Raw genomic sequence first — 17,142 nt, forward strand, 5'->3', positions numbered from 1 at the left:
TTCAAACTAGAAATATATATGGAGTTTTAATTTTGAATTAAAACTAAAGGAATATATGAATAAATCATAAAAACCCTTTATGTTATTATTTCTTAGCAATAAAAATACCACACACATGAAATTCATTTTATTTTTTTCCTGAACATTTTTTTTGCCACCAAAATGATTCTTCCAAATATATAAACATATATGGAGAAAGTAAACTTGTAAATAAATAACATGTATGCCTGTAACAAATGGTACTTTTAGTAATGATTTGCAAAACCTATGGAATTGCAAAAGATCTCTTACCATTTAGTTTCAAATGCAGATAACATCGTAAGAGATTAATATAATCAGAGTGTCACTGTCAATCAAATATAAAACCGTCATCTTGATAAATTAACAAAGATCTTTCTGAAGTCCTCTGCTGAGCTAATCGCACATTAAATAAATGTGTTGACAGCTGGACATATGTGCCTGTAAGAGCATAGAAGGAACAAATATGAAAGCCACTAAAATTTGATGGAAAAAGCCCTACCTGTAGACCTTGGCCATCGACGGTCACGGAGTTGGCTCTTTGCATTTTGTTTTTGTCAGTCACTTTATTTGACTGTTGGGAACCACCTTTTTCCTTTTTCACTGTTGCTTGTCTTTCCTGTAAGGAGACAATCTTTTATAAGAATATTGTTTTAATAAAAAGGGGAACACAAAGAAGACTTTATTGGCTACAGACTTGGGCCCATGCTCCTAATTTGGAGTATCTTAATGACTACTAAGAAATCTGTTGCTTGCAACAGTCCACATGATACAGGCACAAGAAGAAATATTATTTTCTTTAATTATCTTAAAGAAATTAATTATCACTTAAAGAAAGCCAGATGGTATTCCCCCTATGTGCCCAATCAGGACTCTTCACCACAAGTTATCAAGGACCAGTAAGACTAATTATTTTCATAAGGAATGGTAGGAATAAGTAATATAGACTTACAATTTAAGAAATTTGTTACTGAGCACTAAAAACAAGGCTTATACATGCAGGCAATACTGAAAATGAAGACATGACGGACTTTTAAGCTGCTATTTATATCAAGGATGGCATTAAAGTTAAAACACACATTCCATCCCAGCTAATTCCTTTGTTCATCATAGTGGAAACATTTCTTGGAGTTGGCTGCTTCCTGTTTCTATCCCACCCCCACTCTCTCTTCAACCCAACCCAATGAATTTTATCACCGTTAATCAACCAAATCTGCTCTTCTTAAAATCACCAATGACCTTCTCATTGCCACACCTATTGATCCGCTTCATCTTTTCCACTTTTTAGCAGCATTTGAGAAGACTGATCTCTTCCTGCCTCCTGAACACTTGCCTCACTTGGGCTTCTGGACACGTCTTTCTCTTACTCTTTGCTCTCTTCCTACTTCACTAATTGCTTCCTCAGAGTCTCTTTCTTTGATTCTCCCTCCCAGGCTTAGGGTCCATAACACTTAACCTCTTCCTTGAATGGCTCATCTTCACTATCTACACTCACTTCCCAGGCAACTTCATTAGATCCCAAGGCTTTGAATTTCAATTTTATGAGGAAGACTTCTAAATTTACAGTTCCTGTTCAGATTTCTCCCTTAAACTTTACTTCCTACATACAAATGCCCTTTCTATCTGTCCATGTGTGTCTAAAACACACATTAGTCCTCAAATATCCAAAACTATTTTTTCTTGAATTTCCTGCCTACTCTCATTAAACATAAATCCCAAACTGGATGATTACTCACCACTTCCAACATTACATATCTTAAGCCTCTGCCATCTTCTTTACCTGGATTATTGTAATCATCAACTAAGGGATCAATCTGCTTCCATCTTTGTCTCCCTACAGTCAATTCTCTATACAACAGCCACACTCGTCCTATTTCACTCCATTCTAGCTATCCCCACCTCCTCATTATGCTTTGATCACAAGTAAGCTCTTAATTCAGAGCTTTGGTCATCATTCTTCTCTCTGCTGCAAAGCTTTCTTTTGGGCATGTTCCTCACTTATTTCAGGTTTCTGTTCAAATGTCAAATTGGCTTCTCTATTCCCTTTAGCCTCCTTTTATAGAAATAAAAATATATTTACACATAAAAGTATATATATTATATATAATTATATACATATATAATATACATATTGTACACATATATATTATACATATGTGTATATATACATATTATACATACATATATAATATGTATTATACATATATGTGAATATACACATATTATACGTACATACTATGTACATATATATGCATATTATATACAACTATAATATCTAATTTATTACAACCTGAAATGTGTTCTGTTTAATTAGGTTAATGCTGGTCTATCCTCACTTTTAGTCAAAGCTTCGGAAGAAAAAGTGCTTGGTTTGCTTCACTGTTCAAGATCAGATCCTCAATCAGTGTCTGACAAAAGTCAGGATGAATGAATGGAGAAATAGATGAATCAAGAGTCAAACAATTTCTAATGTTTTAATAGTATTGTATTAAGAGGGATTCTTGGGCCATGTCTAGGCTTGGAGTGAAAAGTTGTTCTGATCAAAAAGCAATGTCTGCCATGTATGCTTAAATATTTGAGTGACACATATTTTCTAGTCCCTATATTTGCTTCTTAGAGCATCATTTCAATTTCTGTAATTTTGGAACATATTTTAACTGGACTTACAAGTAAAGCTCTTTTTAACTATATTAGGGCCAGATGGATCAGAAAATTTCTCAGACCAAAATAGATGCTAATCAATACAGTCCATTTACCTTGCAATTTCATGGTGTAAAATCACTGAATATATTTTTTGTGTGGCTAAAAATGGATGGTGTAATAGGATTCCTGAAATTCACATTCTTTGGAAAACGATGTACTTTCACATAAGCATAATTTCTGGCAAAAATATTGATTTTTTTAAAGATAGATCATTCTTTCTAAACTTACAAATTACAATTTTGTCCCTAGAGAGTTAAGAGTATAATGCATAGAAAGAGTGGATTATAGGATGAGGTTTGGAGTCAGAAAGCCTGAGCTGAATCCCATCGCTGTTACTTAAATGTTACGTAACCTTGGAGCATTTTTAACTCTTATTCAAAATGGAGTTAGCGATACATATTCCTCAGAGTTGTGCAAAATTTAATAGAAAACACACAAATTCCTAACATTGTGCTTATATTAGAATATGTGCTCAATAAATGAAAGTTATTATGAATAAGAAAGTGTGGCTGTCTCATTAGGGTGCTCATTAGTATTATGCAAAGTGTTTGTTCTATTTCCAAGTGCATATATGTATGAAAAATTACACTTAGTTACATTAAGTATATTAAATAAGCAAGTCTCAGTGATTACATTTGAAAATCCATAACTTATATTAGGAGTTCAAAAATAAAATACTGAGGTAGGTATGGGAATAATTTCTTTCTGGATGCTTGCATACAGGTATGTAAAACATACAATGCTCTTTAAAATACTCTATAAAAATCTATAGTGTAGAAGATACTTATATACCTAATATCTTATATATCTAATATCTTATCATACCTTAAATACCTTGTATTCTGACATACAATCCAACAATTGTTATTTTACATTTAATTCCTAAAATTCTTAGGTTACAAAAATTAAATAAAATTTAAGTTGGTTAGTCATATTGGAACTGGATATTTGTGACCAAACTATTTATATACATAATGCTGGAAACTGAATACATGTAAATGTATGTCTGTAAAGAACTACCAAATTATCTATTAACTTGATTTTATTCTTAGCCATGCAGATAGCTGGGGAAATTCCATTGCTGGTAAGACCCTCCAACTAGCAAAAAGCAGTTGATTAAGTAGCTTCAGGTCTCTCCAGGGAGTCATCTTTCTGAGTAAACTGGAGTAGATGAAACAAATGCTTTATAGTAACCTTTGTAAGATCTAAAAAAAAATGTAAATCCTACACTGAGTGTTCAACTAAGATTTTATTTTTGAAAACTAAAATTATAAGAAAGAGGTATACAACAAGTTAATAGAAAAATCGTCAGTACCTCCACCTGCATGTGAACTTTATTATATAATCCAGATAATGCTAAAATAGTAAACATTTGTTTAAACACACACACACACACACACAAACTCATACACACACCCCAAAGACACCAAATGGTTTCTTTGGTTAAGGGAAATATGTCTAGTGGGTAGAATGCGTGGAATTACTCAAGGCCGAAAATTGTAAACAGGAGAAACTCATAAGCATTTACTTTTTCCCCAGAGTTATCATTTTATTGCACTCATTTGTTTCATCTTTATTTCCAAATTGTAGAGCAATCTCCATGAAATATCCACTATACTTTAGGTAAGCAGCATAAGCTCACAGAATGATAGTTGGATGCTTTTTCCTATTTCCACTACGAAAATCTTTACTTCTTTCATTTCATATGAGGGACAGGAAGGGAAAGCAATTGCATCTTTGAAAGATCTGCTGTCCACAGAAATTTCATTAGCCTGTTGTGGGGGTTAACTCTGAATGGCAGATCTCTATTGTGATATTTAAGAGAATTACTCCCAGTATTGAAGTTACTGAAAAGTTTCAAGAAGAACTCACCAACCTTATTTTGCATCATTAATCAGGATAATATTGATTTCTGGTAATAATAGAGGTCAGTGCTCACCACTTCACCTTCTGCTTTTTTTTTTTTTAAGTTTTTGGGCTTTAAATAACAAAATAAATTACCTTATTATAATCAAGACAAATTTTGTTCTGCCAGATAAATTATCCAAGATATAAAAAGAGTTGGAAAATTATTGCTTTAATCAATAGAAATTATTCAAACACTGAAAAGAGCTACTCTATCCCCCAAAATATAGAAAATATGACTACAAAAAATAAAATATAGTTATTGATATTTCAGGATTTTCAAATATCAGCCATTTGTGTTTGCTATGCAGACATTTTGAATATAGAATTCAGTGTTTTGTGATCCTCAGACTCTCTAAGTAGTACAACAGATCTTAACTGGGGAATACATTGTAATAGAATTCCAAAAGAATAATCATCATAATAACCAACAAAAAAAGGCGAAAGGACCATTCACAGAAAACAGAAAGATGAAATAAATGAAATAAAAAGAACTCCCTTTAAACCTGTGCTTTAAAAAACATTTTTTTTATATCATGCTGATTCTCAGAGGTAGAGTATTTGTGCATTGCTGAAAACCACTTTCACAAAAGGGATGTTTACCACAATACTTGAGCCTGCTGTTATCGATCACTCACAAACTACAAGCAGCAAGTGATGATTACCTCGAGCACAGGGCTTTCTTCTTTTTGTCCAATCTCAGCATGAGAAACAGGCAGCAGCAAAGTACCTCCATTGGTACAAAGCCACAAAAGGGTGGGCTGGTGCACTGTTGCAACAGCATCCTTCTAGCTAGTCCTGGAACTTGCTTTCTCAGTTACCTGCCTTAGGGGAGACTTAGTCCTTTCTGCCACTGGAGCTAGGCCACAGAAATTTCCCAGGAGCTCTAGAATTTGAACCCAAGGTAACACTTAGATATTCCCAATATAAAAGATCTCGTGGAAGCAGACGTGCCAACAAATTCATTGGTGCTTAGAAGGGTTATGGGTTCCATGAAAGCAAGGCTGACAGCTGCAGAACTGCACTTTTAATTATTGTGACCTTATTGTGAAACTGGAGTCATTCCCTGCCGAGAGAAACAAATTCACTCGGAAAATAACAAAAGCTCTAAATCTACTAGGAATCCTTGGAAGTTGCAGCAAAATTTATTATGGCTGAGTAGCAAAGCAGTCTTGATTTAAAAAAAAAAAAAGTTTAAAAGCTTTAAACATAGATATAATAATTGACATATTATAAAGGTTTTCATTTCTTTCTTAATTTAGTTAAGTAAGGACTTATTAAAAAACTAAAACTACTTTGGGAAAAGTCCTAAGTATGGGCTTGGAGGCCGAATCCCAGATTTGTATTTTATTTGCCATGCAAACTTGGGCAAGTTATTTGCTATCTCTAAGCCACCACTGAGTTCATCTATAAAAGGAGAAGATTTTTGTGATGATAAATTAAGAAAATGTGTATAATGATACCAGCATAAAATAGACACTTAGCAAATGGCAAAATTTTTAAAATACAAAAAAGTATATTGCTATATTTTCTCATTTAACTTATCACATGTATGCTGCTTACACTGCAGGAGTGCAAGATGGGTGTTGTGAAGAAGTACTTCATTTATTTAGTAGTACTTTATTTGTCTGCTGAGTCCCCATTTCTGGGGATAAGTGGTGCCGTGATCCAGGTGGGGTCTTTTGGGGGCAGACCAGAGGCAAACAGAATGAAAGCTAGTCTTAAACGACCTAGAGGTGCTACTCACCAACAAAACCCAGATGTACAATTTACAACTTGGTCCCCAAGTCCTGGTTTTCACACATCACACACAATGTGACTATTTTATCTTTTGGGGTAATTTCATATTGGGTGCAAACCACTTACAAAATTTCTGTTCAAGAAATACTGATTGGAGGCAATGAAATTTAGGAATGAGAAGGCCCATGCCAAAATCTTTTGCTTTGGGCTGTTTGCCAGTATATGGTTGTGACTTTATAAAAGTATGTGTGTGCATACGTACCTCACTCACTCTCCATTTCCTCTCTCTGTAACTGTCACCACGGACATGTTGAGCCAAAGTTTAAAAGCAAGGAGGTAGCACTCTTGTTTGTTCATACTCATCATGTCTTTAAACCAGCTGAGTTAAATGCTCCACATAGTGATTACTATGCTGCCCCCAATCTGTTTATACCAGCTCCAAGTAGAATTTGTTATCTTATTATTATAACCATGTGATTTAATTATTACTCAAACCATTGAATCCCGAGTGTAAAATAAATTGTTTCTGTGAAAATAACTTGCATTCTTTGGAACCACAATAATACATGATGTGTGTGTGTGTATGTGTGTGTGTGTAGAAGGAGTGGTCCAGTTGGATTAAGACACAATGACTGTAAAAGCTTTGAAAATTAATAAAAATTGAGAATTACTGGGGTGCCTGAGTGTCTCATTCAGTTAAGTGAGTGACTCAATTTCTGCTCAGATCATGATCTCATGGTTGTGAGATTGAGTCCCATGTCAGGCTCTGCACTGACAGGATGGGACTTACTTGGGATTGTCCCTCTCTCTCTCTTTGGGATTGTCCCTCTCTCTCTCTTTCTGCCCCTCCCCTGCTCATGCTCTATCTCTCAAAACAAATAAACTTTAAAAAATATTAAGAGTTATTTTACACTCAAATTGCTTTACAGATCCTTGAATTTTTGTTATACTTTAAAAAATTGAAAATAATTGAAGACAATTATTTTCATAAATAAATGAATATCTTTTCATGAAATAGGGAATGCTTTACTTTTGCTTCACAACAATTGATAACTGAAGCTTACCATGGGTGATAAAACTGTGATAAATGTAAGAAAGCCTATATACAATTTCCAAACAAGAGATATGGCCTCATAGAAAAGCCCTTTAACCTACATCAAAAGTGTAGCCAACAAATATACAAGTACATATTTCACATTGAATGTTTAAGGTATGTCTATATCCTTCCATAAGTTCCCCCACATACATCTTAACCTAACAATTACTTAACAAGCTATTGTTTCTGATAGTTGAACAAAGGGATACGTGTGTGTGTGTGTGTGTGTGTGTGTGTGTGTTCACACACTCACCAGTGTAAAGATCCACATATGGGCTTAAGAAAATTTTTGGAACAACATAGTTGAAAAAAACTCATATGATGATTTCAGACAATGGTGAAAAGTCTAAATTAATATAAACCAATATATCTTGCCAGAAAATAAAAGGTAATGTATGAAGACTTTTAATAACTTTACAGAAGAAGAAATTGTTTGTTTGTTTTTTAATAAATGAGAAAAGTGTATTATTAAAAGTGCAGTTTGGTCTATTTATTCTACCTATATGATACAAATTATATAGTTTAATATGGGAGATCTGTGGAAATTATCAAGTCTAAGGAGAAAATTTTAAATCTCAAATGCAGTGCCTATATTCACGGGCAAAAATAAACTCAAACACCTGATATATACAAAATCAGTTCTCTTACACTTAAATAACTGAACTAAGTGATAAACTTTCTGAGAACGTTTGTCACTTGAGTCTGTAATTCAACATTTCTATTTTATAACCATCATGATAATAATGGTATCAGTTGACTTAAAGAATACAAAAACAATTTAATATTTCTCTTAGATTAGAAACATTACTTTTTCAAACATATTTCCAGTATCTTTTAAAGTATATGTCTGGTTACAAAATCAAAGTTTTAAAAATCTCATGAAGCAGACTACACTAATTGCAAAACTTTTTTGCAGGGGCTGGGTAGGGAAGAGAGGTTACTACATTTTTGTACAATTATGCTTTCCTCTAAAGAAACTCATATCCTTATGTAGTATTCATATATTATAAATAATATTTTTCCTAAGGAGGCCGATTCAAATTATAATTTAGGGGAAATAATACCATCTGAGCATATCCTTTACAGATAAAAATAACTGAGGGGCTCCTGCATGGCTCAGTCAGTTGAGCATCCGGGTCTTGCCTTCACTTCAGGTCATGACATCACGATCTGGGGGATCGAGTGCCACGTCATGCTTTGCACTAACAGCACAGAGCCTGTTTGGGATTCTCCATCTCCCTGTCTCTCTGCCCCTCCCTCCCTCCCTCCCTCTCTCTCAAAATAAATAAACATTTAAAAAAAGATAGAAACAACTGAATAGAATAGGGTCACAGAAAAATGTGGAGGCTTTCCTTTATTAATGCAAAGACAAAGCTAACACTTTACTGAAAATAAATGGTATGGGAATACCTATATTTATTTTCAAAATAGAAGTCATTTTTTCTGTAACTGTATTTTATTCCAGTGACATTCCTAGATAATGTCATATGCTAACTGATTAATGCAAATACATTCTTTTTTAAAATGATGGGCACTTCAAAGTGAGCAAGAGTTTCTCAATCTACTATCACTTAAAACTACATTTTAATGGTATAGAACTTTGCGTCGTTTGGGTTTTCTGTAAGGTATTTACATTTTAACATGACAAATAGGAATGATGCTATTCTTATACACAGGTCAAAACTCTTTGCAAAATAACTTTTATTTTTCTCTGTATAATTTGTTCCATCTAACTTTTTGCTTTCCTAATGTTTGCCACAAAAGTAGATTGAAACAGTTCCAAGTCAATCCTATCATGAAAATATATATCTCCCTGGGGTGCCTGGGTGGCTCAGTCAGCTTCTGACTCTTGATTTTGGCTGTGGTCGTGATCTCGTGGTGTTTGAGTTCTAGCCCCGTGTCAGGCTCTGTGCTGATGGTGCAGAGCCTGCTGGAGATTCCGTCTCTCCCTCTCTCTCTGCCTCTCCAACACTTGCTCTCTGTCTCTCTCTCACAGTAAATAAAATAATAATAGTAATAAACTTAAAAAAAAAGAAAATATAAAGATCCCCAATTCCAAATATCAGAATATGAGACAAAATGAACTAACAAATTGATATTAGTAGGTCACTGAGATAGCCCCAAATGTTCTTTATAACAATGAAAAGATGTATAATGACCTATATGGCCAAATGTGAAAACCTTTTTTGCTTACGCACCTCAGGGACTGAAACTCCTGAAGTGGACAGAGTCTGCTGAAAAAGAGAAGTTCATATTAAAGCTGAAAAAAACAAAAGTCAAACTGAAAACAAATGCCAACAAAGGTTCTTATACCACTCTTCTTCTGTGAAATAAATGAATAAATATAAAATGCATTTCCTTGTCATATTTTTTCTGCTTAATTCCATTAAATAAATGAATAAGGAATACTCTAATGGAGAGTGGGTTGGGTTGTGAAGTACTTGTCCAAAATGCAACTTCATCCACCCAAAGGAGATTGGTCAATATTGTTGACCTGCTTCATATACCTCTCTGAAATAATACTGATATATTACATTCAGGTTTTGCAATAAGAACTCATCTCTAAGTTCCATTATCCTTCATAAACCATCCCTACTAATTTTTTGAGTTGCCCATTTACCCGGCCCACTTTTCCATTTTCCAGTCCAATTCTCATTCCTTGCTAAAAACACTCAGTATCTTTTTTGATGGAGACATAGCTTATGGTGTGGATTTTATTTTGGGATTTTTCTGGAAATAAGAAAAAAAAATTCCATTAGCATCAGTAAAAAGTGAAAATATTATTAAGTAGGTAGAAAAATTTTACTTGAGAGTAACTTAAAAAAAAAGATGAGGTTAAACACACTGAAACTGGTCTTCATGACAGTGCATCTTCAATTATTCACCAGCCCTCCTTTTCTGAGTCACAGTAAGGAGCTTTGTTTCTGGCAAAAAACAGAATAAAAGGTTAACAATTCCAAAAGTCTATGCCCTATGGGACTCAGGGCAAATTTGGAAGAATTGTTGACAAATCACACACATAATACTAGATAAAGTTTTCTAATGGTGGGGTGTGTGTGGTGGGGCTAAGTATGAAGCAGGATGTCAAGTTAGAAGGTCTTAGACATTTGTGTGTCTCTGAAAAGGAGAGAGTGGTCAGTATAATCCAGTTTACCCCCAGGACTGGGCTATGTGAAAGTGACTCCAAATGGATATCCAAGATGGGTCTGAAAAATCTGAGAACATAGACATTAGTTTACTCCCTGATGCAGTGTAAGTCCAAGAAGGCAGCAAGAAACAGAAGAATAAATAGCTACATGAGGTTAATGCAACAGAAGCGACTTCCCAGCTACTCAGCATGGAGGACTAGAAGGATCCAGGGCACACAAGAGTGGATCAGAAAAAGAAGGGGTCTAGAGAAGCCACAGAGGAATTTGAAGTGTCCAGGAATACAACTCTATTTAGAAGATATTTTTATCATGTAAGTAAAAAATGTTTCAGCTGCAGATTTTCATCAAAATAAGTCATGAAGTCTGAAAGGATGAACTTGGGTTAACTATCCCATGAACAGCAAAACCCTATGGAAGTAATTGCCATTTCTCAGATGGACTGAAAACAGATTTCATAGAACTTTCAAAGAAAGCTTTCTGACTTCAGTAATATTCTTGACTTTTGAGCCCAAATCAGTCTATATAACACTTGAGATAATGGGGGGTGGGAAAAATGTGCTAATTTCAATCTACATCACCTCAATTTTTTGTCAGCTTTCCTATTTTTTTCTTCTCAGCTCTTAGTTCAAGCTTAGATCTGAATAAACATTTTAAGACATGAGTGTAATCCTTCCATCTTTATTATAGTCTATGTTTGCTCTCCCTCTAATCCAGAGTAAGTGCCTTATCCTGTGATTCCTTATCCTATCCTATGCCATGGGCCAAGGAAAGTCCCAGAGACTCTCAAGCAAAAATTAGGATGCCCATCAAACAGTCTCCAGGACATAGGTCACAGATGCCTTCTATCTTTGGAAGAGTCTATGTTCACCTTAGCTGTCTGTAAAGAGCAAGACACTGGAAAGCCAAGTGAAAAGATTATAGTTGTCAAAACGGTTTAGAGTAACAGCAAGTGTGATGCACAAATCTTAAATGGATATGGTCCACCCCACCTCAAGCACCAAAAAGGAAAAAAAAACCTATAAAAGACATTTTTGAGATATATTTAAGCATTTGAATAGACAGGATAGTGATTAATATTATGGAATTATCGTTAATATTCCTATGTGTGATAATAGTATGGAAATTGTATAAAAAATTGTCCTTAATCTTACAAGATGCCTGCTGACATATTTAGCGATATAATGTCATACTACCTGCAATTTATATATAAAAGATTCAACTTAATAAAATATATCTATTTCTGCATATATAATGGAAAAATAATAATAGAGGCTGGGGATATATTTGAATCATATGGCTCGATGACACAAAAAGCAAAAATTATGCCAATTTGGGTTATGAGGACCCTGTTTTAAGGCATTCTTTCCCCAAAACACACTGTAGGATGAAATTAACTCCTGGCTGGCACTTTGCTACCACTTGTGTGGAGAATTGGTAATTTATGGATATTCGTATTACAGGCTTCTTCCTTGTTAAGGTAGTGGGATTATGGGTCATCTACTGAGAGTGAGTGATGTTGGCAGAGAAGTAGTGACAAGAGAGTAAGGAAATAGTAGAAAGTTTGTCACTACCTCTCTGAGGATGTGAAAGCAGTTGACTAAGAATAAGTAATAGGATCAAACAAAATTGAGAGCACAGCGGGTCAAAAAGTCATAAATGTGTAAGAGAGAAAGCCACCTACTCAGAGAATTATCTCTAGCAACACTCAAGTATCTGACAGCAACACTAAAAATTCTTTCCAAGAATAAGAGGGATGAAACAATGTATACAAAAGCTCACTTATAATCAAGGTGTGTAGGCAAAGAGGGTATATTAAACTAATATGCCCATCAGTGGTTTACCCTTGAGTTACAATAATAAAACTATGGTATCCAGGTAAAAGACAAACAAGAAACTTGTTAGAGAACAAATTCAGATATTATATTACTTCAATTATACTCTTCTGTATATGATTTCTAAATATCAAGGATTAACAGAGTAAATGTTTTAGCTTTTTGAAAATTATCATGACTGTATAATTCTAAATGTAATATATTTTTAATCAGAATTAATATAGGAACTGTATATTTGTATTTAATCAAACGTGAGGTGTGACTACAGAGGAACGTGATTGATTTTATTTAATCAGTATCATTTTAATATTAAATAGAATACACAGTGCAGATAATTAGTTTAAAAGATGCATTTGTCTTCAGGGCACTTATTAAGTTCAACGTAATATCAAAGAATTTTTAAAAATTCTATTATTCTCAAGTATAGAGATATCTCTTGTCTTCATAGTATCTAACATGTAATCATTTTAAATTGACAATTTAATCCAAATTGTCATAGGATAAAGAAAAATATTTGGTAGAAAGATTGTTGGAGGTTTGAGTTAAAAATATAATAAGAACATAGTACTCAGATTAAAAGGATCATCAGTTATTTCAAGACTAAAGTAAAATTAACAGAACTCTATGCTCTACCTATATAGGAATGTTCAAATTTTTGAAAAATCGCTTTTATGTTTATTGTCTCATTTAATCCTCCATGTAAACCAAGATACTTCACTTCTCAGACTGAGAAACTGGAAATCAGAAAGATTAGATAATTAGCCTAAGAAAATAAAGTTAACGATAGATCCAAATATAGTGCTTCTCTGTCCCAGGCTCCATTTTTTTTCATACAAGCTCAATAAGAATTTTTTTCTAAGTCTATTTTTAGCTATGTCTCTATTTTTTAAGTGATATGAAAATACCATTATTTTAAAACATTGAACACTGCGAAGTATTTAGAGACCACAATATATATGTTCTGCCTGAAAGAAGTGGCTTGAATATCAATATGGATTAATTTAACCTTATAACTTCTAGTACGGTGGTAAATTAAGGTGGCCAAATAAAGTGATTTTATTTTTGTATTTCTTAAAATGTTTATTTATTTATTTTGAGTGGGGAGGAGCAGAGAGAGAGAAAGAGAGAGAGAAAGAGAGAATCCAAAGCAGGCTCTGCTCACAAACCATAAGATCATGACCTGAGCTGAGATCAAGAGTAGGACACTTAACCGAATGAGTCACTGAGGCACCCCTAAACAAAACTATTTTTTTTTAATTTTTTTTTCAACGTTTATTTATTTTTGGGACAGAGAGAGACAGAGCATGAACAGGGGAGGGGCAGAGAGAGAGGGAGACACAGAATCGGAAACAGGCTCCAGGCTCTGAGCCATCAGCCCAGAGCCCGACGCGGGGCTCGAACTCACGGACCGCAAGATCGTGACCTGGCTGAAGTCGGACGCTTAACCGACTGCGCCACCCAGGCGCCCCAACAAAATTATTTTAAATAGCTGCTTTCCTTATATGCAAGTTATTATCTCTGGCATCAAAAAAGAAGTGAGAGAATAAAAAGCAAGTCTGGGAAAAGAACAACTGACTTCCTAAAGTGGTACAGTGTCTCAGCCTTAAAGAGAAGTTGTTCTATCATCCTTGATGGTAAAATGTATCCAGGACATCTGTATCGTATAGAAACTAAACACATTTGGTTTTGCTGAATTTTATTGTCACCTTCCAGATTCATAATTTGTTTAACCTTTTATGATTTTGCAGGTCCCTAAGTGAGTATACTCACACATGTAAACACAATACAAATTTTAAAAAAGGAAGTGAGACCGAAATAATTTGTATACTATAAATAATTTTTATAACCAATGATTATTTCAATGTATGGCAAGTATGTCAATTAGACATTAGACAAATTAGGTCATTATTTTTTTTTTCTTTTCCAGCAGCACATTGACATATCTAATTAAAATGAAACTAACGGGGCGCCTGGGTGGCGCAGGCGGTTAAGCATCCAACTTCAGCCAGGTCACGATCTCACAGTCCGTGAGTTCGAGCCCCACGTCAGGCTCTGGGCTGATGGCTCAGAGCCTGGAGCCTGTTTCTGATTCTGTGTCTCCCTCTCTCTCTGCCCCTCCCCCGTTCATGCTCTGTCTCTCTCTGTCCCAAAAATAAATAAACGTTGAAAAAAATAAAAAAATAAAAAAATAAAATAAAATGAAACTATCAAAAGTAAAATATTTTAGAAGATATACATATTACAATCTTATTCAAGATCCCTTGACTAACCAAGGGATGTTTGAGCCAAATTTTTAAGTTTGCAACAACATGAATTTAATGGTAAAAATATGTTTAACAGATAATCTCAGTGTTTCATAATTTTAATTGTTCACAAAAATGTCTATTCTTACTCTTGTAAATGTGATCATTTACACATATTTGCAGAGTTTTGCTCAGGAGATACTGCACAGAAGGAATTGGAAGGCTCCGTCCTTTATGGTTCCCTCAGTATGTGTGCATGTTTGTGTCTAGAAAGGAAACACCCTGAACCTTCAGGGAAAATACACCTAATGCAGTGGATATTTGGAAACTTAAGAGGCACTGTTTTCAATAAGAATATTAAAAACATATCTTTATAGAGATCCCAAATCATTTTGAACATAGATTTCTACATATAAAAGCAACCAGCAAGAACTAAACCCTTCCCAATGTTATTGTTACTGTCTTGCCATCCTGATTAACTAGTGAAATGAAATCATTAGTAATGTTATCATAACTTGGCCAGGTCTCATAAAATCATCAGACGCCCAGATGGTTGAAGAAGCGTTCTTCTGTTTCCACTGCCTGCCTGTAGCTCAGCAAAAAAGGACTAATCACACTTTCTTCATCTGAAACTATTTTTGTTGCTTACAAGTATATGTGAACCAACAGATTATTTTTTTTTTAATGAAACATCGATGTTAGGGCTATTACAGTAGAGAAAAAGAAGGAAAGATGCAGAAGGGGAGACAAGAGATCAAAAAGAGAAAGCAATAGTGAAAAAAGGAGAGGGAGACAGGAGAGGCTAAGAAAAATAAAAGAAGAACAGAGTCCTCCTTGCTATTCTCCTCAATCCTCACATGTACCATGGACATCATAACTACATCTACCATTTCAGAAATAAATGTCCTTTCATTCAAAGAAAACAATGAAATTGAGTAAAGAAGGGATGGGGGCTGATATTTAGAGTGTGGCTTTTGCTTTTGATTCAAGTATTGAAAAATTCTTAAACATCAGATTCAACCATCTACAAAATATATTTCAAAATACAATGCACATGCCTTATTATTTATTTGTGTCAAATAATTCTTGACAAGTCTTACTTTACATAAATATAATTAAGAGATAGCTATTTACGTGTATGTATACATATGCATGATTATGCTTGTGATTTTTGGGACAGGGGATTTGATTGCAGTTGGTAGTTTTAAATTAAAAAAAGTACATTCAAGGGGCACCTGGGTGGCCCAGTCGGTTAAGCATAGGAATTCGGCTCAGGTCATGATCTTTAATTTTTTTTTTAAAGTTTTATTTATTTTTGACAGAGAGAGAGAGAGACAGAGCATGAACAGGGGAGGGTCAGAGAGAAGGAGACACAGAATCTGAAGCAGGCTCCAGGCTCTGAGCTGTCACAACAGAGCCCAATGTAGGGCTCAAACTCACCAACTGTGAGATCATGACCTGAGCTGAATTAGGACACTCAACCGACTGAGCCACCCAGGTGCCCCTCAAGTCATGATCTTGCAGTTGGTGAGTCTGAGCCCCACATCAGGCTCTCTGCTCTCAGCACAGAGTCCACTGAGGTCTTATGTACCCTCTCTCTGCCCCTCTTCCTCTGGTTTTCTCTCTCTCTTTCTCTCTCTCTCTTTTTCTTTCTGAAAATAAAATTTTTTTAAAGCATCCTCAAGAAACTACATCTAATACAATAGATGAATACCTATTGAATTTTATGTAAATAAAATTCATCAAAAATACTTCCTGTTATGCCTATTCTTTTTCTCCACATGATCCCATTCTCAAAACGTAACACTGTGGCTTTCTAAAATATAGAAAAACACTGTTAAGTAGTGAAAGAATATGGATAATAATATTTAGGATTAAAGCATTAGGCTGCTAAGTTTTCCTTTTCATCAATCTGGGGAAAAAAAAAACCCCAAATTTAAAAACAAACAAGTTATAATGAAATTTGTCCCTATCCTTTGCCTCTCTAAATAGCCACTGATCTCACACCAAAGCATTTTCTAACCAGGTTAAAGTCCAATTCTGCATTCACATTAGGCTAAGATTCAATTGAGTTAAAATTTTACATTGACTGCCAGTCAACCTTATCATGAACTTTCATTATGTGCATGTAATTAATTGGGTCCAATGAACAATATCAGTACTGAGTTATAGACTCTTTTCCCCCGACCATATAATTAGAATATAATTACCCACAGGATATCAGAATGATGCAAAACCTTTCCTCTAAATGCGCCCTCATTAGGAAACAAGTCTCAATGTACATTTATTCAATCAGTGTGAATTAATTAAAATGTTACTGAAATAAAAGAGGGCAGCAATAAAGAGTATCTGACATCTATTAAGAGACTATCACTTGAGATCTGCATGCACAGTTCATATTTAAACCCATTTAGCTCAAGTAGGAACTTGGCCATGTAATGTTATATACATGCAGT

The 17,142-nt window shown here is 34.5% G+C and overlaps 1 protein-coding gene across 10 annotated transcripts in view; it reads right to left on the minus strand.

The window, feature by feature from the left end:
• Window positions 1-17,142, minus strand: part of DGKB (diacylglycerol kinase beta) — a 714,685-nt gene that overhangs the window by 457,849 nt on the left and 239,694 nt on the right. For 6 of the 10 annotated variants that reach the window (XM_045494970.1, XM_045494966.1, XM_045494976.1 and 3 more), the window contains 2 exons: window positions 9,661-9,696; window positions 521-637 (listed from right to left, as the gene is read on the minus strand). In XM_045494970.1, the coding sequence (XP_045350926.1) occupies window positions 521-637; window positions 9,661-9,696 (153 nt within the window). The remainder of the gene's footprint in view (window positions 1-520; window positions 638-9,660; window positions 9,697-17,142) is intronic. The other 4 variants (XM_045494971.1, XM_045494968.1, XM_045494973.1 and 1 more) reach the window with 2 other exon arrangements.

Source organism: Leopardus geoffroyi, chromosome A2 (genome assembly GCF_018350155.1).
Source record: "Leopardus geoffroyi isolate Oge1 chromosome A2, O.geoffroyi_Oge1_pat1.0, whole genome shotgun sequence".
Taxonomy (NCBI): domain Eukaryota; kingdom Metazoa; phylum Chordata; class Mammalia; order Carnivora; family Felidae; genus Leopardus; species Leopardus geoffroyi.